Raw genomic sequence first — 23,773 nt, forward strand, 5'->3', positions numbered from 1 at the left:
AGAAGGACCATGTCTTAATTGGTCCATTGCAATTGAGGTTAAATTTATCCTAAAAGAATCGGGCGCGACCGGAGTAGGCCCCTTGGCGTATTGGCGGCGGTTTCTATAACTATTTTTCTCCTGCGAAAAAACATTATCGAAACCATTGATAAAACGATTTCCCGTTCCTTTTAGTACAACCCGTCCTACCCAACCCGCCCGGGCGATCTTACGTGGATAGATATTTTATATTAAATATATATATTATTATATTTATATATTTTATTTTTCCTAAATAGTTCCGGTTCACCCAAAGAATCGTTTTCTTTTTTAATAAGAATAAATTTAAACCTATGTAGCGATTGATAAATGCATGTTCTAGATTAAAAATGCTGTAAATATCTGCATTACAAATATTGCGCTGCCATTAATCATGGCGCTGCCATTTTAAAAAGAGTAACACTGCTCTCTGCTGGGTATACGTGCTACTACTAGTGCTTTGCCAAGTGAATAACGATTAAAGTAGTAAACAACAGTAAACAAGCTGCATCGAGCTGGATTTTCAAGGATGGCAGAATATCAATCTGTGAAGGCCGTGAAACTGAACCTCAAACGCAATGATTTAGGGTACTAATTCATTTGCATTTGACACTTTTTGCTGGTGTGTTGTAGCTTCGATTTATATTTTTTGTCTTTCAACAGTCCCCGTAAAAAGAAGAAAAGGAAGAAGCTTGACCAAACTGACGAGGAGGGAGGACGAAAAGATGAAGACTCAAACAATCATGGTAATGCGTTTTTTTAAGTCAGTGTGGTCACATTATAAGTTCTAATTATGCCAACTTTTTCTGAAATGAGCCAAAATTGTTTTTTTTTCAGGGGGATGGTGGAGTGCTGGCTGTACCGAAGATATTGTCGGATCAATTGCCATTGAATTAGGAGAGCAGACCTATATTAGAGCCCTAGATAATGGTCTTTTCACAGTGGGTGCGCCGCATGACCAAGGTAAGGTTTATAAGATGGTCTTGAAAAGAGAACGCTTTGTGCTTGTTTAAGTTGTCAATCTTGAAAGTAGTTACCAGCTTTTGATGAATGTAGGCCTTAGGTGTACAAGAAAACGTTTACAATTCCTCCCTTTTTCAATTTATTTATTTATGTGAGACCTCAATCTCCTTAAATGCTCGTAATTTAATTTAGGAGATGGACCTTCACCGGAGGAAATCTTAACAGCAGTGAGGGTTGGAGAAACAAAAATTGCTTTCAAGAGTGGGTATGGAAAATATATTCGGGTGGAACCAGGAACTGGGAAAGTTGTTGGGAGGTCTGATGCCATTGGAGCTTTAGAACAGTGGGAGCCTATTTTTCAGGTAAGTGGAGGCTGTGTTGGAGCTTAATAGCGCTCGTGATTTTGAAGTAAATGGCAAGTTCGTAGGATGCTTGAAGAATAATTCCTCTGAAGAAGGCCCCTTAGTATATGCTGGAAATTTCTACATCAGGTGTGAAATGGTGACAAATTTAACTTCTGGTAACTAATTTATTCCATCAAGAAAATGCTCTGATCAAGGCGAAAGAGCACGGATACTTCATTGCATGTACCAAAATTTTTCTGAAGGATAGCAACGTTTGAATAAGTATTGTTGTGAATTAATTTAAAATATGGGGAGCGTAATGGTGATGTATTTATACTTTAAATGTAAAATATCAATTTGTTTAATATTTATAAGTTCTTGATGGCTGGTGATATCCTGGACCAAATATATGGTAGTTATCTGTCAATCCAGCCAACCCTTGACCACCATTACATCATAAGAAGACTTTAAAACCATTTTTATTTATTGAGACTTCAAACTTCCTTGCAGCTGTGTAAATCATTGCTGAAGTGAAGGAAGCATCAGAAGCATGTATTTGAGAGATGAGATAACAAATGTGGTGACCCTCCCATGTTACCTCTTAAGGTTCTTGAGGAATCATTTTTATTAATAACTTTCATGCCCCTCTTAGGTAAGACTTCAATTCCTTATTTTTAAAGTCCAACTCTTTGACTTAGCTGTGCCTAAACACTCCTGGAATGTTAATGAGATTACTTTCACTTTTACATGGATGAAACTGGTTACATTATTCAAAATATTGATGCCTTACTTCATACTATCAGCTAAGAATCCTTGGAACTCTTTCTTTAATCGATTTAAATTTCCCACGCAATCCTCATATTCATTGGGCCTAGCCGTGATAAGCACTTAGGGTTCTGAAAAATTACATATTATTCAAAATTCAAAAATGGCGTGATGCCTATTGAGATTCAAGACTGGTGTTTTGTTCCCTGGGCCTTGACTGAATGAAGGGAAGTATTGACCTTGTTAGTTTATGAATAGTCAATGCATCCTAGGATTTTGCGTGGTAAAGATTTCCCATTTTGATATTTATACATAGGTAATTTATTATTGAAAAGCTTTGAATCATATACTTTGATAGATGTTATTAAACAAAAAACTCTTAATTTCTTTGCATCTGCAATAGGATGGGAAGATGGCCCTTTTAGGTAGCAATGATCGTTTCCTTGGAGAGGACGTGAGTAGCGGAGACGTTGTTGCTACAGCCAAAACAGTTGGTTCTGGGGAAATTGTGAGGGTAAGATGCAATGCTCCACGAGCTTCGGATGGAGCTGGCACTAGTAAAGGTGATGAAGATCAAGACAAAGGAAATATACGCCAAGTGGAAATCAATTACGTGTGAGTATCATAGTAATGTGAGTAGGTATTGTTTTTTGTTAAATGCGTATCTGTTTTCCCTTTTTGCTTGACAAATGAAGAATCTTTGAGTTTCATGAAACCATTTTTTCAAATCAACATGGTTCTTGTTCTGTTAAACTGGTGGAGTGTACATATTTCTTTCTCATATTAAAACTCAAGGTTAGGAATATTTGTATCTATCAACATTTTCATAACTAATCCTTATATGCCATTGGGTATTTTTTGTTCTAGTGTAAGTATGATTGGAAGTTATTAGTCCTCTAATGAACAATTTCACTTTCAAACTACAAGCAGCCAAATATCATGAATTTTTTGGGTATCATAAACATTGCTGACATACCTGTCAATATCACACAACCCTTAGATTTATTTGTTTTTAGTTGTTATTACTTAGATTTATTGGTTGGTCTTTAGGTTTTCTGTTTAGAAATCAAGTCATGTGAAACTTTGGCAAAAAAATTTAAATTGGGAAAACAGACTTTCCAATCCAGAGATTTAATAGGCCTACTTTTTATCATGGATCATAAAATGTTGTTTGTTTACTGTCAAGAATTTCATAAATAATTTCTAGTTAGCTAGTGATGATTGGATAAGACTTAACTTGGCCTCAGAATGAGGTCTATTTATTGTTGAATATCATCCGAATTGAATGATCACCAGTTTTTGATGAAATCCTCATCTGCATCTTGAAAGCAGCTTATTCACCATACAATCCCCTTGCTTACATAATTTATGCCACATTCGATGATGGACCCTTACCCATTCAACTAAAATGAGCCTATTTGAAGCCTGCCAAAAGAAAAGGTCATCATTCTAAAATGAATATCTGCTGGACAATATCAATGCTTTGTAGCTTGTCCATTTTTTCTCTACATTCTTGAAGTTTTCTTTAGTCACTAAAGCTGTAATGCCCAACTCACCGTGGCCTCCTTACTGGAAAATCTACCTCCACTGCCGCATTTCAGGTACTCAGCGTATTCATTTGGCCATTTACAATAGAAATGCCCTCCAGGTATCTTCTATGACCTCAGTAAAGTCTTTGTAAATGATGATCGCAAGATACTAAAAACTCTCAAGGCTGTGGGCAAATAGCTTTTCCCTGCTTTGCATAAGATCCTGCCTCGACAACAGGCTGCTGCCTAACCAGCATTGGCTTGTCTGGCTGGCAAGACAGTCTTGTCCTTTGCAACTCAAGTACATGAAGATGTCCCCCAAGGTTCTAGAATTGGACCTCTCCTTTTATCAGCACTTTTTCACAATTATCACAATCTACCACTTCACTTGTTTAAAGTCCTGTATACTTTCAATACCCAAATCTCCCCCTCCTCCCCCCCCCCCCCCCACCACATTGTACTGCCTGCCTACCATAGACAAAATAGCACGGACATAAACTTATCCCAAAGCTGCCTCCACTCTTCATTGTATGGTCCTCACTACAATTACCCTCAACCACACCTCAGCCACAATAACCCTCGACAATCTACCCTCCTACGTTAATGACATCCTTCTTTTCATGATTTCAACAAAATGAGTGAAAAACTTACTTCGCCATCAAGCATTTTGCTGTAATTATGTCAAAAAACAATGAATGCAACTGTGATTGCAATAGAAAACTGAACTCTTTCATCATGTTGCTGTGACCTTCTGTGTGTATATTCTGAGTGAATGCTAGTCTCTTTATGTATTCTATTTATAATGATATTAATGTCCTCTTAGATTATATATTACCTCAATTTATATCTGATACGGACTTAGTAACCAATAGAAATAAACTTACCATCATTTTTATTATTGCCATGTAATTTTATGGGATATTTTTTGAGCTCCTGGCTATGTGGCAATATGTACCTAGAAGTCTCTGGAGAGATATTTTATGAATTACAAGTTTGCGAATTAAGGTCTACCAATGCTTAGAAAACCCAGTGCAGTTGTCAGTTGTCCTTGGGGAAATGAGTGTGTGAAGGATGGATATGGAAATTTAAGAGGGGGGCTAGGTGAAAGTCTATATTTTTATGGGTTCACACTGAAATAAGCTGTCAACACTTGAGAATTATATAAGCACTATATTTAAAACACTTAAACAAATGATATCTTATACGAACTCATCATCTTCAATGCAACGAACCTATATAAATAAACAGCCCGTCACCCAGCAATGCCCACGTCACACACGGGCACCCCTACACCACCCCCACCCCAAGAAATTGCTCTGTCCCTGAGCGCTTTGCTCTCACCATGGGCCATGAGAGGTGGAGACGTTGGTGGTTTTCTTGGGGCACGAGGAATTGACCCACTGGATGATTGGTGGTCTAGTCATTTGATGAACCATTGGGACAGTGGGTGAAGGTTACTGAGACACGACCACTGACACTTCATCGGGATGAGCTTGACCATTGACAGTTGGGGGTGTCTACTGTCTGTAAAAAAAAGCAAGATATTCGAGTTTGAGGAGCTCTAGCGTCTAAATAAAGCAATCGATTTCAATGCAATAAAAAGCATACGAAAGAGAATTTATTTCTACGTTCTATCATGCACTTTAAAAATTCTTCGGCTCAATAGTATTTCCTGTACTTAATTTTTTCTAAAAAAAGTACCCGTTTTTTGCGCGTAAAATCAAGTTGCCCAACTTTGAGCGCTTGGCATTCCCGTAGTTTTCGCTCCTATAACTTGGAATTTCGATATAAAGAAGCCACATCTATTACTAGCAGTTTTCCGAAAACAAATTGTTTATACCACAAAAATTAACGGAGTTGTTGTAAGCAACGCAAACCTCTGCTAACTTCGAAACCAGTGAGTCAATTGAAAATTGATTGGTATTGTTGTCTTCCGTAGAATGTTAGTAATGCATGTACGTAGATCATACACGTTAAATGTCAGCAGTATATTCAATATCTTTTTATATTTATTTTTGGTTTTAGCTCTTGTTGTCGCCTTCTCTCTGCCTGACGGGAATAGCCTAAACAAAGCAACAGAAAAGAGAAAGTCTCTCGAAGTCGTGCGCAGTTGCCACATAGCACATCGTGACTCACAGTACCCTAGTAGTTAATGAATCATTCGCTGGTTGCTTTAAAACGTTTACCTTTAGGGATGATTCGACTATTGTTAGTGCAGATTCCCTCGGTGAATCATGCGTCCAAGAACGGGTTTTTCGGAAACGGAAGTCAAAATGGTATTGAGTGCAATTTGCTTTTTTCGCTGCGAAGCAGAAAAAAGTATGGACAAAAAGGTAAAAAATGGTGTATCAAACTGTGTCTGATTGTCTTTTTGATGAAAGCTCAGCCCAACCTGACCTTAAGTTTACCTGAAGGGTGCAACAACGATACTTTCATCGTGCGAGTCCGTCATTTAAAGGAAGCGCGCCCTCTGCTGAGTCGGTGGCAACCACGCGCCTCTTTTCGCCTCCCCCTCCCACAACGGAGCTGTCGGTACGCGCATAGAAACATCCAGATAAATAATAAATGATATTGACGTTATTATTGATATTTAATATACATTTCATATGTGCTTGCATTACTAACATTCTACGGAAGACAACAATACCAATCAATTTTCAATTGACTCATTGGTTTCGAAGTTAGCAGAGGTTTGCGTTGTTTACAACAACTCTGTTAATTTTTGTGGTATAAACAATTTGTTTTCGGAAAACTGCTAGTAATAGATGTGGCTTCTTTATATCGAAATTCCAAGTTAAAGGAGCGAAAACTACAAGAATGCCAAGCGCTCAAAGTTGGGCAACTTGATTTTACGCGCAAAAAACGGGTACTTTTTTGAGAAAAAATTAAGTACAGGAAATACTATTTAGCCAAAGAATTTTTAAAGTACACGATATAATGTAGAACTGAATTTTCTTTCGTATGCTTTTTATTGCATTGAAATCGATTGCTTCGTTTGGACGCTAGAGCTCCTCAAACTCGAGTATCTTGCTTTTTTCTACAGACAGTAAGTCATCTGTGGGTTCCAAATAAGCCATTTTCTGCACCGTAGGATGTCCCTCAACAGGCGTCACATGATCAGGATCAACATCCTCTTCAGCTTCTGAGCAGCCACTATCCTGTTCAGGCTCTTCATCCTTGAAAATTTCATCCTGGCAGCGAAATATATCATTATGCACCTAATACTTCTTGGGAGACTGAGGATCAATTCCACCCCTAAATCTTTCAGATGCCAATGTGCACTGCATCTGAGCTGCTTGTCCTTTCTCCACACGATTACTGCCATGAAAAGGGGCCTAACGATTGAAATGGGCTTCTCTTGGCTTACCTCTTGGAGGTTTTGTGGTACTGTACACCACATCATTGATCCTGGTAGCTACCTCATACGGTCCTTCCCACTTGTTCTGGAGCTTTGGAGAGTACCCACGGATCCTTTTGGGGTTGTCGAGCCACACCTAATGTCCAGCCTACTAGCCACCCTGGTCAGCCTCGATGTAATACCTCTCCTTCATTTTGTCGCTTGCTGCCTCAAGATTGGAACGTACTCTTGTATGGGTTTCATCTATACTCTTCCTGAGCTTTGTGATGTAAGCTTCTTTCTCAACATCCTCTCAAGGCTTGCACCCAAATTAGACATCACAGGGTAAACGCAGATCTCTCCCAAAGATGATGCAAGTGGATGTTTCTTTGGTTGTCTCATTGAGGGAACTGCGGTGGGCCATAAGAAAGAAATGGAGATGCTGGTCCCACTCCTGTTGATTGTCTGAAACCATTTTTGTCAAGTATCTACCCAGGGGTCGGTTCATCTGCTCAACCATTCCATCAGACTGTGGGTGAAGTGGTATTCTGGTTTTCCTGATGTCCATCAACTTACACACCAGGGTGAATACTTCTGACTCAAAGTTTCTTCCCTAGGGCCGTATTCTGTATCTCCAAACCGATCGGTGCGGCACTGATTCGTTGGGTGGGACGTCACACCAACACGTCGTGCGATTCTGTATGCACCCAATCGGTGCGGCACCAACAAGAAAACGGGAGATTGTCGGTAGCCATACCGGCACCGAAAAGGTTTCGGTACGGCCACTGACTAGTGGGTTTCATGAATTCCCCGGTGCGCATTGAACGTTTTATTTTGTTTTTCCCTCATCACCGATTAAATAATGAGGTTTACTGTAATTTTATCTCTTTTCTCCCCCTTCGAAGAGGCCACTATAATTCCCTGTGTCATCGTTTATTGATTACCTTGACATAAATATTAGATATTGGTTAATAAACATCAGTTTTGCCACCATATTATGACTTTCTCTCATGTATATCATCACTTTCACTTGCTTGGAATAGGATTTATCTCACTCTATGATCATATATTTACTCCCTTGACATAAAAAATATATTTGATGAAATATGAGTTTTGCTGCAATGTTATCACTTTATCTCACTCTAAATAGGCAACTATTATTTTACTCAGTCATCATTTGGCGTTTCTCTCGACATAGAAATAAGATCTTTTTATTTAAATATGAAGTTTGCCGCAATGGTATCAATTTCTTTCATTTGTAATAGGCAACTATATTTCATTTTATCGTCAGCCATTGATTCCCTTGACGATAAAAGAAGATATTTGGTAATAAGTCTGAAGGTTTGAAGTTGAAGGTTTACCGCAATATTATCATTTTCTCTCACTTGGAATGCAAAACTTATAAATATGTATCTCACCAAATCACGATTTCTTTACTTTGTTGTCGTTACACTTCTTTTAATTACTCCCAGCTCCATATTTTTATAACAATTTCCTTTTTTGTTCCTCTAATATAACATTTACATTTGCTTTTGAATACTATGTTCACGTTCCATGGTATGTGATTTTCGTCTGTTATGGTGCCAATGGCATAACCTTCCGTTGATAACATTTAGACGGAACCTACTTAATGACAACTATATTACCAAATCATGAATAAATAGCTATATATGGAACCAATGCATAAAAAAAGTAACTACGACCTCAAGGATAGTTTCAATAATTCATTCCAGCTACAGCAATCTCCATCACATACAAACTATGTTGTGATGTTGTAATATTGTTTCCTTCGATTCTGTAGACACAGTATTACTACCACATATTATATAAGCATTGTTAACAAGTTATCCAATAATGGTTATCTTAATCTAACAATAAGTCGTAATTTCCGCAAATAAAAAGATTTAAAACGACGACTACAAACTGCGTGCCAATGAGTCTTCACTTGTTTTTACACTTCTTTCATTGGTGGTGACACATCAGATGATTTCTAACTTCGGATATATTCGGTTTTTCCCTGTTTGGGAAGGAGGGGGAACCGTACTGACTGGTTTGAAATCGACGACCTTACAGAATCGCTAAAAGTGCCGTCGTCAGTACAGGAACCGTTGTCGGTACGGAATGATGTCCAGTTGGTGGTCTTGAGAGGGAAACCGATCGGTGCGGTACTGACGAAATACAGAATATGTCCCCTGATCAGAGTGAAGCTCTAATGAGACACCAAAGCGACTGAAGAATTGTTTCACTAACAGATCGGACACTGTAATAGCCTCTTGGTTTGGAAGGGCATATGCTTCAACCCACTCCTTGAAATATCCCATGGCTACAAGGATATATTTGTTCCATCCATGGTTATGGGAAAAGGTCTAGATATGTCCATGGCCACACGCTCAAAAGGTGCCCCAACATTGCATGTAGGTCTTCATTTGTGCTCTTCTCTTATTCAGTGGACCATTTTCTGCTAAACACACTGTACACTTCCTACATCATTCCCTGACATTTTCATTCAAATTTGGCCAGTAGAATCTTTCCTGGACTTTTTCTAGTGTCTTGTGTAGACCAAGATGTCCTCCAAAAGCGCCATCATGCAGACTCCTCAAAACCTCAGGTATGTGGTTTTGTGGAACAATCACCTGCTGCCTCTTTAGGTCTCCAGTTGAATTTTCAATCACCGTTTTTGGCACCCCATCATCTTCCAGGATCGAGTTCCACTGAGGTCTTCTTGAAAGGACATCAGCATTTCCATTACTGGCTCCTGCTCAATGAACTGATTCATAGTCATATTCCTGCAGCCGTTCAATCCAGCTTGCTACTTGCCCTTCAGGAGTTATAAAACAAAGAAGCCTGCTGCATGATCAGTTCTGAGTGGAAAATTTCTTCCATAGAGATGTTTGTGAAAGTTTCCAACAGCTTTAACTACTGCCTATAGCTCCCTATGGGTGACACAGTAGTTGCACTCAGGTTACAGTCAGGAATGAGGTTCTGGTCACTAGTACTCCTCAGTGAAGGCTTCCTTTACTGCTGGCTTCAGTAGTGCACTTTGACCTTGCCCTTCATTTTCCGTCCTCGTTCCATATGTCACAAGCTGAGTCCTTGCTGGTATGGGTAATGACAGGAATACTCTACTGTAGCTAGGTTTCCCTGAGTATAGGATGACCTCTTCATCACCAATAACCACTGTCTTCTTGTTCAAATCCAACTTGAGACCAAATTTTGTGACGAAGTCCATTCCAAGGATGACATCTTGTATTTCTGCCATGAAAACCTGATGTTTGAAGGTACTGCCACCAATAAGGAAGGTAGCAGCTACCTCTCCATAGACTCTGACCGGATTACCTGTAGCAGAATGTAGTATGCGTTTTGCTGGCTTTATCTTCTCCTCCCTCTTCACTGTTTTCTTGTTTAGGATGGTCATGGTAGCTCCTGTGTCGAGAAGTAACTGTCTCGATTGTCTATCCATCTATGTACAAACTACCCCTACAGCCAGCTAGGGATGCTACTCTTGCTATTGTTGTTGGGGCCTTCTGTTTGCAGGTTGACAGCTGGCCCTCCCTCTTTAGTATACCTGCACCTTCTTCCCCATTTGGTTTCGCAGTGCTCGTGCTCCTCATGTGTCCAACCTTCCCACAAGCCCAGCATCGGATTTCTCTCATCTTGGATTTTAATTTTTCCAATGCCATCTCCACTAATTCTTGAATTTTATGAGGTCCAATGGTGTCAGCTTCCATGTCTCGTACTTTGGGATGTCCTGTCACTGACTGCCTAACTGCTTCAAACTCCAAGGCTTTGGTTAACGCATCACTATGTGTCCTCAGTCTTGCAAGTTTGATGGTTAGGCTTTCATATATGTATGCTGTCATCTACAGCTGGGTAAGCACTCCTCATATGTGATTTTAAATAAGTGATTGATTTTTCTCTATTAATATGTAGTAATATTAGTGAAAATTGTTATCAATCCTATACAGTAGAGGCCCACTATACGATGGATCCAACATATAATCTAAGCTAACATTACGCGCACTTTTTAAAATTCCAATTATTAATTCCTACTGCATTAATTTTCAGTATTGATTTGATAGTACTTTTTATAATTATAGTAATCCCCGATATTTCATATGCATTGGCTCTGAAGGATGGATTAGTGCTAATGCTCTTTACACTGATTTCTCACCGACATAATGTTGATTCAATATACAATAGAATTCACTTCACAATTGATTCTCCAGAATGGATAAAGCATGGGTTTACTGTGTATATTTGTAACCTTAATATAAAAAATAATCATACAGTCATGCTCACTTGTGGAGGCAGCTTTGAACTCATACCAGTATTTTTCATTGCAGAAAGAAGTTTCAGAAATTCCAAGACAAGCGTCTTCGTGTATGTGAGGAAGGGAGGGATACCTTGGAGAAAGCTAGAGAAGATGGTAGCTTGCATGAAGCACTTCTCGATCGAAGGGCCAAGATGAAAGCTGACCGTTATTGCAAGTGATTGCCAACTGAATGGACAATTTTCATGTTTGATAGGGTGTGTGTGATTGATGACCAGACTTCTAGAACATATTGCCTTTATTTGGAGTAAGTGATGTTGCATTCTAAAGGAAGAAATTGAAGTCATTTGTGGTTCCATGAGGCATCAATATATTTAAGGAATTTGTTCTATCTTTTGATTTGATTTCAGATTTTCACTGTTGAACAAGTGAATGCTTGATTTGTGGGATAGATTATTGCTTCTTTGAGCATTTAATAAAATACACAAATTCTTTAGTTAAACCTATGATGTAATAGGAAAGTATTTAGTTTATTTTTGAATTTATTCGTCTCTATTGGGGAAGTGCATAGCCACATTGAATCATGGGCATGGGTTCCGGCCTTATCACCAAAGTTAATCAATGTTGAGCTCAGGTTAAGGTTTGATTGGTTATTGTGTACATCTTAGCTGTGGTACTCCAGTCAGCAAGTGGTTGATACATTAAAGATGGGGTTGACACTGTGGCCCAATAGAAATTATCCAAAGAAATAGCTATAGACAAGCTTGCAGTGTACCTTTAAGAGGACACTTGCTATTGTACGAAGAGGTTTTATAGTTAGGACATCTGTTGAAAGTCCCCCATGCATTCATATATGTACAATCTTATGTATAGGCACAAGAGAATCAAGTTGGTTTAAGAGAGAATCCTCTCAAAGAATAGCTTGTTCAAAATGCTATGTCCGAGGATGTTAAAAATATTCTCTTTCAATCTTACCCAGGCAAACTATATGTAAGAGTATAATGGGAGTTAATGAGCAAGTGATAATCTCATGTATTATGTAAGCAGAATTATGGAGGTGGGATTTTACAATTGCAAAAGGATTAGTACGATCACAGTATAAGCATCTGTAGAGCTACAAAAATGCTGTCTTTTCCCCACATCAACCAATTACCATATAAATGTTTGTAAGATACGCACCTTTTATCCCAGAAATTGCAGCCGAAAATGGGGGTGCGTCTCTTACACACATTTTTACAATGCTTCTGTTTGCGTTTCTTACTTGTAAGCTTAGCGCCGTCATGTGGGTACCTCAGAGGTGATTATGAAAAAGAACACAGGATTTTTCGCTCCAGAGGGCAGGCTAAATTTTCTGCTATGAGTGGGTATCCTGCAGCATTTATGCTGCAAATAGTAATCGCACATCAAACTTAGAGAAATGCATAGTTTTGAAGGACTGTGACTGGTTAATAGTGAACATCTGTTGTACCGAGTAATTTCCATTATGCTAAGGGCCTTATTTTTCAAAAATCATCTTAAGACACTATTATGAGGATTGAACATTATATATTGGTGTTAAAACCTGCAGTTTAAAAAAATTCAAACGAGTGTGTACATTGTTGGACAAAATGGTGGATATAAGAAATCGGAAAGGCTTCTAAGTGAAGAGCGCTGAAGGAGTGCACTCCCTACCCTCTGTATTTCAAGCAACGAGGTTATGAGCAAAGGAGCAAGAGATGAACTTGTCCGATCTTGCATGTGACGTCGTTGCCTTCTAAGCTAAGGGGCAGCAATGTGATGTATGCAGCTTGCATTGCCTGAAGTTTCCGGTCTGTCTTGTTTGAATGTACCCAGACGGCACAGAACCCTCCGTATCTAATTCGTATGTACATAGTACCCATTGACTACGGGGATACTGTGCCGCTCCGTCGCCTTTCGTCAATGGATAATTTCCATTCGCGGCCTGTCGACGAAGCGCGTACGCAGCATATGAATGTCCGCTACGAAGCACGAACGATTGGATACGAAGCGCGCAGGAACACAGCACTCAGGCTAATCTCAATCGATTAGGTCGAAAATTAGATATATATCGTAACTCGCACGATCGAAAAATGTATCGAACGCAACACAATCGATAGCTACCGACCGTTACGAGAACATTAATACGAATCATTATGAATTGTAAGTTCTCAACAGGTAAATAATACTATATCATGGTATTTAGAATTCATGATACAGTATTATTTACCTAATGAGAACTTACTAAACTTATTCGGCCACTTAAATAACTGCGAAAAATGAGATTCTCAAGGCTAATTCACGCATCCCCAGCATCCAGCATTGTTAAGTGGCTCGTACTTACTTGGAAACCTTGAGATGCTAATAAGAGTAAATTCTTATTAATTTTGACACTAAATAAGACATCACATAGCCCACGAGCATTAAAAGGCTTACCCTAAAGCCTGACGAAATAAAATTTTTAAATAAAAATTGCCGATGAAACAGGATTGCTGACACATCTGCTATTAGTACGATCGAATTCATCAAAATGCAAGCAAAAATTAACGTTTAGTTCAGTCTCAGCTACTAAAACTTCCCCATATCAGGCGCTAAAGTATTTGAAAAATTATTTGGGATGAGTAAAAGTCTCTAGGTCACTGCAGTAAATGTATCAACCTATTAAAAATATGAAAGGCCTGCCAAATCACCAGCATAAACACTTGTAAAATAAAACATGGTATCTCTTAGATCACACCTCCGATTTTATACTTACTTTGCATGAAGTCACCACCACAAGAAATCTTAAAGAGGCAGGAAAGAAAAAACCCACAGAAATACAATACATATATTATGTATTTTCTATTGTCAACCACAATAATATTTCCAATTTTCTCTTCTATCCCATATCTAATTTAGCGAAACAATTACTCTTATTCTCTTTCGAATAAAAAATTATTTAAAAGAGGACTGGTCGATACATAAAAACTATCTTCAATACTTTCTCCGATGAACGTCCACTATCACAGTGTAGCGCCGGTTCGCTGGAGAAGGATATTCAAAATAACGTTCGCTCACTTCGAGGTTCAAACCACAACTGCTTTATTCTCTCTCTTTTACAACGGGCCCGAAAGCCTTTTTTTCCGTTGAGGGCTTCACGCCCCCACCTCTTGGGTTTCCCCCAAGAGTCCATGCCCTGAGCAGTCGACCGCGCTCTCCTACACGGCCCCCTCCTTTCAAAGGCGTCGCGCCCTCGCGACGGTCAGCATAGCGGGAACCTTCGCTGTCTTCGGACCTGGGAAAGTTGGCGCCTTTATCTCCTTACCTCTGAAACGAAAGGAAAAGAAAAGAGACCACCCCCCACCCCCGGAATTACTCCTTCCTCAGAGTCCAGCTTGAAACCTTTGTGGTTCCCTTGTCACCCGTCTGGGATATCGCATGGTCGGCTCAATAACCGCTTCAGCTGGTGGCCCCTCTCTCGCTGCCGGAGTCGCTTGGCCCTCATGTGTTGGTGGAATGGAGAAAAACTTCCATCCACCCCCTCCGCGGACGACAGGTTTTTCCCTCGCTGTCTCGGCCTCTCTTGGCCCATCTTTTGTCTCCTCAACTCCGTCCGTATTATCACATTCCTTTTCCGTGTCTCCTCCCGGTCTTTCCTCCCACCTTTTGAGTCGGTTGAAGTGTACCACTAGGCGGCGGCGAGGATTATCCACCTTCTTCACTCGGTACGTGACCTCGGACAATTTCCGTATGATTTGGAAAGGACCCGTCCAGGGGCGATGGAATTTGCGACACTTCCCTCTTGCCGTAGCGGGATCGTGGAGCCATACCCTTTCCCCTTCCTCAAAGGGTGCACCGTGACACCGGCGGTCGTATTGTTCTTTTTGCCGGAGGTGGGCCGACCCAAGCCTCTGTCGTGCGAGATCATGGGCTTTCTCGAGGCTCTCTCGCAAGCGTCTCACAAAGTCGCCTTCTTTCGCCACCCCCCTCTGCACGTCAGGGATCCCCCACTCTAACTCAATAGGGAGGCGCACTTCTCTCCCAAACATAAGGAAATAAGGTGTAAATCCTGTGCTGCTGTGTTTGGCCGACCGATAGGCTAGCATGACGGAATCCAAATGCTCATCCCATTCGGATTCCATATCCGTCCACTGGCTCAACATAGCTAATAATGTTCTATTGAACCGCTCGACTTGGCCGTCCGACTGCGGGTGGTAGGGTGATGTTCTTGTTTTTACCGCCCCAATCACTTTACACATCTCTTGGAAGAGGCGGGATTCGAATTGGCGTCCTTGATCAGTATGGATTTCCCGTGGCACTCCCCACCTGCACACGAAGCCCTTAACATGATGCGCCACTGTTTCCGCCTCTTGGTTATGCATGGCATACGCTTCGGTCCACTTGGTGAACTCGTCAGCGACCACCAATATATATTTATTTCCCAACTTTGTTTGAGGAAGTGGTCCTAAGATGTCCATGGAAATCCTTTCCATCGGTCCTCCCGTCGGGCAATGACCCAGTGGTGCTCGTTGCTGGTGAGGCGGGGATTTCCGACGCGAACAATCTTCACACGTGCGGCACCAAATTTCCACGTCTTTTGTGTATCCGGGCCAATAGTAGCGCTCTCTCACTTTACCTAGAGTTTTCTCATACCCTAAATGGCCTCCGACGGGCGAATCGTGCAAAGCCCGAAGAATTTCGTCCCTCGCCTCAGCAGGCACTATTATCTGTAAACGTTCGGCGTCTCTTCCTTCTTCTTCCCACCTTCGGAAGAGAGCCCCATCCTTAAACACTAGCCTATCCCATTGTGTCCACAAAGCCTTCGCCTTCGGGCAGTCACCCCTTCTCTCTCCCTCGGACGGCCGAATTCCTGCTTCGAGTGCTTCCATTACCCTTCTCAGCATGGGGTCTTTTCTTTGCCTGTCCCTCACGCTTTCACTGGGGGCCTCTAAGACGGCGTCGATTTCCGCTGACATCAGCTCCCCCTCTCCCCGGGCGCACTGTTTACAAACAGACCGGGATAAACCGTCGGATTTCCATGTTTGTTTCCCGGCCGATGCACCACTAAAAAGTCATACTCCGACAATTGCTCAAGCCATCGAGCAACTTGTCCTTCCGGTTCTCGAAACGATCTCAACCACTGTAGGGAATTATGATCGGTGCGCACCACAAACCGTTTGCCTAATAAATATTGGCGAAAATGGCGGGTAGAATTTACTACCGCCAAAAGTTCACGCCTCGTCACACAATATTGTTTTTCGGCACGTGAGAGCGTCCGACTATAATAGGCCACAACCCTTTCCTCGCCTTCCTGTCTCTGGCTGAGTACGGCCCCGATACCCATCCCGCTAGCGTCACAGTCGAGCGTAAATTCGCAGTCCATCCGCGGGAAGGCCAAAATCGGTGAACACGTTAGCTTTCGCTTAAGAGTCTGAAAGGCGTCTTCACATTCTGCACTCCATTTAAATAAGGCATGCTTTTCGGTCAACCTGTGAAGGGGGCAGGCTATCTGTGAAAAGTCTCTAATAAACCGCCTGTAGTAAGACACAGTTCCTAGGAACGCCCTAAGCTCCTCAAGGGATGCTGGAGATCGCCATTGTGTGATCGCGGCAATTTTATTAGGATCCGTCGCGACACCATTTTTGGAGACTATATGGCCTAAAAATTTCACAGATGGTTTCATGATTTGGCACTTCTCAGGCTTAATTTTCAGTCCCGCCTTCCTTAGGCGTATCAACACATCTGTTAGCCTTTCTACGTGCTCCCTAAAATCCCTTCCAAAAATTATGACGTCATCCAAGTACACCAAACAAGACCTCCACTGTGCACCCGCGAGCACTAGGTCCATTAGTCTTTGGAATGTACTGGGTCCGTTGCACAATCCGAAAGGCAGCACTTTAAACTGATATAGACCGTCACCAGTGGTAAAGGCTGTCTTTTCTCGATCAACTTCCGCGACCTCGCACTGCCAGTATCCTGACGCCATATCTATTGTGGAGAAAGCTGTTGCGCCGGCGAGCGAATCGAGAATGTCGTCCATGCGGGGGAGGGGATAAGCATCTTTGTGAGTCACGGAATTCAGACGCCTATAATCAACACAAAATCGCGTCGATCCGTCTTTCTTTTTCACAAGAACGATCGGTGAACTCCAAGGAGATGATGATTCTTCGATTATATCGTCCCTCATCATTTCCTCTACGATTCGTCGCACTTCTCCGCGTCTGTGGATTGGCAATCTCCGGGGAGGTTGCCGAATCGGGGACACATCCCTAGTCTCTATTGTGTGCTTAAGAATGTTTGTACGCCCTAAGTCGTAGGGTCCTCGAGAGCACACATCTGAAAACTCATTCAACACTGTTTTGAGTTCCTCTATTTCCGCTTCACTAATATCGGCACAGTTTAAGTCAAAGAGGGAAGATGCTGGGGGAAGATGCGCGTTCTCCAGACTAAAAACGGGCTTTTGACATGTTTCCACTTGTTCTCGACAACACTCGTGCAATACGCCCACTTTCGTGTCTTTGTATAGAGTCACTGTCTCTCCCAAGGGATTCAAGAAAAGCATATTCACCGTATCCTTCACGTTATGCAAAATCCGCGCACCGAAAACGCCATAACGCTCTAAAAGTTTTGGGTTTGGCTCGATTATCCCCTCTTTTTCTTTGAACCCCGGGTCCGAGCTCACCAAACACTCCACTACCACTTCGTGGTAAGGAGGAAGAACAACGTTCTCCTTCAACGTCACTGCGCAGCCCCACTCGCACTTTCCCTCACTTGAGAGAAAAGGCACCGCTTTTCCGCGGAGAAGAATGCAATTCCGGGAAAAAGCCACGTCACACTGATGTGCTCGCAGAAAATCGGCACCCAGGAGGCATCCCTTCGATAGGCGCGGGGCGATGAGCACATCATGAGAGAACTCTTCCCCTCCGATCTGAAGTATCACTTCACCCTTCCCAAGCACCCGTAATGGCTCCCCATTCGCCGTTATTAGTGTCACATTGTCTGTTATGATTTTCCCCGAATTTTCGGTGCGGCTCCATATTTCTTCCGATATCAATGACACTGCCGCTCCCGTGTCTATTAGTATCTCGACGGGGATCCCCGAAACGGATCCGCGCACCAGGGGCACTGACTCGGACAAAATTGTCCAAATTTCCTTAACTCCGCGTCCTCCGACGCCCTCGGGCGGTGAAGTAGTGTCTCGGTTTCCTTTTCCGTCTGCGGCCGAGAAGGTTACCGTCTCCTCGGCCTCCCATCGTTTCCCGAGAAGGAAAGCCGTGGGCATTCGGCCCTCAGATGGCCCTCCTCGCCGCACATCCAACAGCGCGGCCGATCTCTGCGCCTCACACTGGAATTAGGGCGCCGCCTCTCCGGAGCGGGAGCGGGGTCGTGGTCCTCACCACTCGACATAACCATCCCTCGTAGAAATTGCAACACCTCTCTCATTGTCTCTGAGTTCTGTGTCAACGCGGCCTCCACTCTGTCCTCGCGACCACACCCTCGACTCCCCACACCGATATCCTGTGACCTGACGAGCGTCGCCGGCGCCAACGCATTCACTCCCCTGGTGGATGACTCGGCGAAATGGATTGCCTCCATCTCGATTGCAACGCCGATTGCTTCCTCGAGGCTAGCAGGTCTCGCCTGCTTCACCCACACCCGAATGTTCCCGTCGAGCCCATCGAGGAAGCGGTCGCGCACTACGGCCTTTCTCGCATCCTCGGGCCAGGAAGGGTATGCGCGCCGAGCAAGGCGCCAGAGGTCCGTGGCAAAGGCGGCGATGTCTTCTCCGGGGTTGCGCGCCCTTTGGACGAATCGCGCCTTCTCCTTCTCGCTCGCTTCCCTTGGGTTGAAGCGCCGCCCCAACGCCTCCCGCGCCTTTTCATAGCTCCCTCTGTTTTCCTCCGGCAGATCACGAAACGCCGAGAGAGCGTTTCCTGTGAGGCAGAGTCTCAGGTAGAGCGTCTTCTGCTCCTCAGGCCATTTATTTATTTCCGCCACTGTCTCAAATTGGAAGACCCAGTCTTCCCACTCCTCCGCACCACTAAACTTCTCCGGCATCACCATACCCGCCATGGCTGCCGCCGCCGAACCGCACGCAAAATCTCAGGATCGAGAACACAATCCTACCGACTGCGCCAATGTAGCGCCGGTTCGCTGGAGAAGGATATTCAAAATAACGTTCGCTCACTTCGAGGTTCAAACCACAACTGCTTTATTCTCTCTCTTTTACAACGGGCCCGAAAGCCTTTTTTCCGTTGAGGGCTTCACGCCCCCACCTCTTGGGTTTCCCCCAAGAGTCCATGCCCTGAGCCAGTGGCGGCTGGTGAACTTTTATTTCGGGGGTTCAACCGGGAGGTGCGGGTAGTCTACCTTCCAGCCATAGAGGGAGAATCCCAGGAAAATTTTATATTTGTAGAGCTTAAAAAACTATTTTAAAACTATTTTGATCCCAATTTGGTTGCTTTGAAAAATATTTAGTTATTTGAAAATAAGTATCTACAATTACATTTTTATGCAATTAATTTAGTTTACTATGGATTATCGTTTTATAAAAGTTGTACCATGGAAAAGGAAAAATAAGAATGATATTATTTTATTTAAGTTTTTGTGAATTCACTAGCATCCTACAAATGCTTGCATATTGAAATATTTTATGCTTAGTTTTTAATGGTAATAGAACCCCAGCATATTTAATTTGATGTACACACGATTTAGGCAATTGCAAATTCACAAATAGCTATATGAGGCAGGCTCAATGGCGTCACCCCCCCCCCCCCCCCCAGATTTTTCCTCGCAGGGACATCATGAAATAAAGAAGTTGCATGAAATTTGATATTTTTTAAACTCGAACCGATTCTCAAAATGACACTTTCCCATCCTCACTCTCGAAAGCTGAGCCGAGAGTTGAGATTCTTGCTGTAATCAGAATATCAAGTTGCAATTAATACTTTGGCAATTTTTTTACAATTGTATATTTTAACTAATAAAATCGTACAGCTACAGATATTCTACACAGTTAAGTTACATTCATTGTTAAAATGAGACTTAAACCACACTAATTTTAATAAGAACCTTTAAGCGACTCCTGCAGTTGTTGTATGTTTAAACATGAAGTCCATTCTTCTCTCCTTTTTTGCGGCAAAATGGTCAATCACCTTCTCATTAAAGTCCACTATATTGCGGGCCATCTCTTTTTCAATTGACATCATGGTAAGTGCTGTAAGCCGGTCTTCGTCCATTGTGCTTCTGAGGAAGGTTTTAATTCTTTTCAGACATGAAAAACAACGTTCTGCTTCTGCCGTTGTCATTGGTATTGTGATCAGTGCTTTTAGCAGTTTCACCGTTTCACTGAAACATTCTTCTAAATTGTTTTCAAGAAGGAATGACAACAAATGAGTGGCCTTCTTAACTTCTTTAAAATCTTCTCTGCTGTAAATAAGCTGAAGCTCGCATCTTAGTTTATTTTTGTCAAGAAAACCAAATGATTCTATTGTCGTGTTTAGGATATCATCAGGAAACCTTTTTCTATAGCCGGACATATTTTCGTTGTCAAACAAGTTTGCTGCAACTAGATGACCAGTGAATTCGAATCTGCGTTCTGCCTCTGCTGCTATAGCGTCACAAACTTCCTTGGCAGCTGCATTTCGCAATGTTTGCCAGTTTTCCACCTTATTTCTCTTTGGTCTAGGCTCTGCTGATTCATCTGCTGTGGCCAGGCTTTCCACACTCTCCCTTACTTTCTATATTTCTCTTTTGAAAGAGGAAATTGCTTCCTTTGCCCAAACAGGGTTTATATTTTTCTTTTGCAGTGAGCTATACAAAATATCTACATGAGGCATAACCTTTGAAAAGAATTCGAGCCAGTATTTAAACTCTGGTTGCTGCAGTTTCAGTTTAAGTCCTTGAGCTTTATTCAAAGTAGAAGTCATTTTGCTTGTTTCTTCAATTTTTTCAAAGCATTCTATTAATTCTTGAATATTTTGGTGAACTACTAATACGGATCTTGAATTGTAGTTCCATCTTGTTGAAGAGCCAGAAGGAAGTCGTTTTCCAACTATTTCATCCAAAATGTCAGCTCTCTGTGAGGACTGGCTAAAAAAGGTACACACCTCTTGAAGATTTGCAAAAAATACCCTCACTTCTTTGTTTTGACTTGTTGCTTGAACCATGACCAAGTTGAGCTGGTGCGCGTAGCAATGTACAAAGTGTGCATTTGGATACTCCGCCTTGACACGTGTCTGAACACCATTGAATTGGCCACTCATTACATTTGTACCATCATAGCTTTGTGAGATAAGTTTGTTTTTGGCCTCTCCTAGCACTTCCACAAGAACACGTTTTATGCAGGCGAATAATGTTTCAGCATCATGATGTTTAGAAATGTCCAAAATCTCTCGATAGGCAACCCACTTTTGAGAACAGAGCGAAACACTACAACCATCTGAGCTTTAGCAGACACATCTGTAGTTTCATCAGCAATCACAGACACAAAATCTGCTGAGCGAATTTCTTCAAGAATATGTAGTTTGCAGACGTGCAGCATACAATCTAACAGGTCATTTTGAATTTCCTTGGACGTACCTTTAAAAACAGTGGCAACTTCCAGGTGTGATTTCAAAATAGTATCTAATGTAGCTGAGAAATTCACTAATCCTTTGAAAATACCGGGGTTATTGGAGTCATCTCTTTCATTATGTCCACGCAAAGCTAGTTCAAACTCTCCACAAAACCGAATACAATCAATTATTTTTGAAAGGACATACCGATTTTTCCTGACTTGGTCGTTATTTTTCTCAACATTAAGCCTAAAAGCTTCACTGAGTTGTTGCCTTATTTCAGTACGACCTAAGATGGATAAATCCAAGCAGGCATTCTTATGATACAAAGATGTTTCATGTTTTTTTATTTTCTGGGTAAGATGACTCAAGTCTGAAACTCCAGTAGTTGTCCATGTTGTGTCCTTTCCTTTATAAAATAGAAGACACGGGAAGCAAAAGAATCTATTGGTTACTTCACATCCACAAATCCACGAATTTCTATCATACAGATGTGACTTGAATATACGAGTGTAGTTTTTGCCTCGAGAACTTTGCTGTAGACGAATGTCCAAAGGCGGCGTCGGTCTGCCTAGTGCTTTGATTGCACATTTTTGTTCAAGAGTTAGGGCACAAAAGTTACTACTAAGTAATGATGCAACACTGTTCATCCTTGACACGTTTCGAAGCACTAAGCCCACACTATACAGTCGCTCACAATCAACTGAAATAATTTACAATCCACGATGACACATTCAGTACGGTGAAACACTATTCGTGATACTGACCAATACTGACTGACAGAGACGTAACTTAAAAATTGTAGTAAACAAATGAGTTGCAGCGATATCGTGCGCCAGCTGTTGACAGCGCTGTGCACACTTATCCGCGCGCATTAAAATCAGCTTCAAATATCGCCACTTGCGACGCTAACGAGCAACGGTATCCAGAGTCCTCTATTTATGAAGTGAGGGAGTGGTGCTGAGAATCCAATATAGAGGACTCTGACGAAGAGTAATATACAGAGTCCTCTGGATTGTTGATAATACACTACAAAGTTGAGTCGTCGCATCCTACCATCTTTGTTCTCTGCACTTGTTGTTTACATATAGACAGTGAATGTAGCTGGCAGTTGCTCGGCAAGATTTTCCGTTATTTGTTGTAGAAATACGGCACAATAGGTTGTAGTTCGGCTCCTAATTGCTCCATTAGCACCAAGGACGTGTTTAAAAATTTTAGTTTCCCTCAAAATACTGAGAGAAGAGCGAAATGGCTTCAAATACGCCGAAGGGACAAGTGACACCAAACAACGTCTTCCCGCCTACGTGAGGTAAGTTTTTCTGCACTTAATGGTTCCTTTAATACTATTACCTTAAATTTTTAATAGTGTTGATCCACGTATTTCAATTATTAGGTTTGAACTGTGCATAAGTTGTAATTTTTAAAAATATGTATTCCGGTTCAGATAATCCGGCGAGGTTCTTGACGAGTGTTTTTGTGCTTCTGTGTTTTCTATTTATCAATGGAATATGTGAAATTTTGTGACTAAAATATAATATTTAGTCTGGGTTGCAGAGATGATTGATGTAGTTCTTTACTACGTACCAGAAAGGGTAACAATAACTATTAGTGCTGCTAGTTTTGTATTCAATAAAAATATTTGTTTTTGTCAATGCCGGTATGAAGTAATCTTACGGTCATTTACATCAATAAAGGAAATTACGTTTTTGACTAGAATCTGCATATCCAGATACATATTAGTGGACGAAACTCCGCTTTTCATTGCTTTATTTGTGTGTTGTTCATGAGAAGAATGACTATTATATTTCGAAGTAGTGTGAATGCTTAATTTTAGGATGCAATTAAAATCTCGACGAGTCGCTTTTGCGACTAATCTTTTCCTTGACTCATTCCGAATTTTTAATTCCAGTTTTGTTTGAAGAGGATTACATTCCTAGGGCTGGTTAAAACGGAAAAATACATCAACACCGAACTTTTGTCGTGGCCCAGTGCTTATACTGCTGTCTGCTCCTGTG

The 23,773-nt window shown here is 41.7% G+C and overlaps 1 protein-coding gene across 1 annotated transcript; it reads left to right on the forward strand.

Moving 5' to 3' along the window:
- Positions 1 to 487: 487 nt before the first annotated feature.
- LOC124155157 (protein FRG1) lies at positions 488 to 11,732 on the forward strand. Its single transcript, XM_046528877.1, has 6 exons — positions 488 to 606; positions 682 to 764; positions 856 to 981; positions 1,174 to 1,343; positions 2,494 to 2,705; positions 11,300 to 11,732. The coding sequence occupies exons 1-6, from the start codon at positions 548 to 550 to the stop codon at positions 11,445 to 11,447; spliced, it is 798 nt and encodes a 265-aa protein (XP_046384833.1). The 5' UTR covers positions 488 to 547; the 3' UTR covers positions 11,448 to 11,732.
- The last annotated feature ends 12,041 nt before the right edge of the window (positions 11,733 to 23,773 follow it).

This window comes from Ischnura elegans, chromosome 1 (assembly GCF_921293095.1).
Source record: "Ischnura elegans chromosome 1, ioIscEleg1.1, whole genome shotgun sequence".
NCBI lineage: Eukaryota > Metazoa > Arthropoda > Insecta > Odonata > Coenagrionidae > Ischnura > Ischnura elegans.